Source organism: Folsomia candida, unplaced genomic scaffold, assembly GCF_002217175.1.
Source record: "Folsomia candida strain VU population unplaced genomic scaffold, ASM221717v1 Fcan01_Sc051, whole genome shotgun sequence".
NCBI classification, from domain to species: Eukaryota; Metazoa; Arthropoda; class Collembola; order Entomobryomorpha; family Isotomidae; genus Folsomia; species Folsomia candida.
Genome location: NW_019091243.1, coordinates 54,415 through 56,209, shown reverse-complemented (window position 1 = coordinate 56,209; position 1,795 = coordinate 54,415). Strand labels below are relative to the sequence as shown.

Genomic DNA, 1,795 nt, shown 5'->3' with positions numbered 1-1,795 from the left:
TTTTTTTTCGGGCTCTGGAAAGTTATTCGAGACGAGTGGTCCAAAGATGACCGTGCCATGGTCGAACGAGTGATGACATTTTGGAACTGAAGGTGTCGACTTGTAGTAAAACTATCTGGCTCTCATATCGAACCAACTAAAGATATTCATCGTCAATATAGATAATGTAATTAAATTTATGAACTCTAGCAAATACGAATCGTTCATGCTCTGTAAATAGTTTAGATTTTGTCGTGTTAGTTTGTAGCTTGATAACTAAATTTTATAAAATACTCTAACAATTTGATGTAATTTTTTATTTGCATTTTGTCTTGTAAATAAGGATGAAATTGAGTATAAGGAAAATCAGTAATTAAATAAATAAAATATTTCCCATGATTTATTTGGAAATTCAGATAGCAGTTTCAACCGCGAACTTCCTCTGGAATTTTAGGTTCAGACGCATATTCGGTTTATTGAGTCGAAGTAGTTATGAGATGGCCATCGTTTCTATCTTTTATGCCCAACATATCCAATAAATAAATACTCTAAAAATTATAGCATGTATGTAGAGTCAGTTAACCACACTAGAAAATGTCACAATTGTCGTACTCAGCATAATCCTTCCTGTCTTGAAACTCTGAAGATTAATTTGTTTTCCTTGGTAGGGTATGCGACCTTCGTTAAATCGCTTTAATATTTGTAAATGAGGAAATTGTAGTGACATTTTGCAGTTTTTGTTGAGGAAATGTAAGACTTTATTGCAAATTAAGTATATAATGCATAATTTATAAGTCGAGTTTAATGCTGGGCAGACTTCACGTCATGATTAATAAATGCGTAACTCTACAGTGATATTGTAACTATTCTGCGAGTACGAGGCAAAATGTCGACATTAATTAATAGCCCTTGGAAAAGGAATGCCACCCTGGACTTGGAATGCCTCCATCTAATCGGCACTGGCAGTTTCGGCAGAGTGTACAAAGCAAGGCAAACCCTTCTCGGAAATATTGAGTTTCACTACGCCGTAAAGCAAATCTTTGTCTACAAGACGCTACAACAGTTCGAGTGGGACCCAGTCAAGATGTTGCGAGAAGTGATCCTTTTGCAGGAGATTAACCACACAAATGTCGTCCGGTATTATTCTTTTTGGTTGAATGGCTTAGGTTGGGAGAGTTCTCGGCCAGAATCTCCGCAATTTAGTTCGACCCGTGCAGACAGCGAGTTTCTTTATACTGTGATGGAATTGTGTGATTTCTCGCTAAAGAAGTGGTTGGCGGAAAATTCAAATATGCAATCCCGCCAAGGGTTCATCCCAGGGATTATGCTAAACGCGCTAAGTGGTCTGAGTTATCTGCACGATAGGTCGATCATACATCGAGACCTGAAACCTGATAACATCCTGGGGAGGAGAGATGTCAATGGGTTGGTCGAGTGGAAGATTGGGGATCTCGGTCTGGCCAGAAAGTATGGGCAGGACGACCTACAAAGTGAGATGGTGGGCTGTCTCGAGTACAGAAGTCCGGAGAATGAGAATTCAAAAATGGCGGATGTGTACGCATTAGGGAAAACGTTTTCAAATTTGTTTCCGAAGGATGTCCCGGGAAGCACGACAGGGTATCCCTTTTCATGTCAGATTGACCCGGTTGGATTTCCTTGTGACAAAGTTTTAACACTTATCAAAAATATGTGTCATCAAGACAAATATTTACGGCCGGTAGTTAAGCAAGTGAAGTTGGATGTGAAGTCAATTTTAGACTTTGACAAGAACATGACGGCAGCGGGGGTGACAAAATGCTCGAAAGTTGCAGGTTAA

At 39.3% G+C, this 1,795-nt stretch overlaps 1 protein-coding gene across 1 annotated transcript; it reads left to right on the top strand.

The window, feature by feature from the left end:
- Positions 1-865: 865 nt before the first annotated feature.
- On the top strand, positions 866-1,795 carry LOC118433414 (interferon-induced, double-stranded RNA-activated protein kinase-like). Its single transcript, XM_035845336.1, has one exon. It carries the CDS (start codon positions 866-868, stop codon positions 1,793-1,795), a length of 930 nt encoding a protein of 309 aa, XP_035701229.1.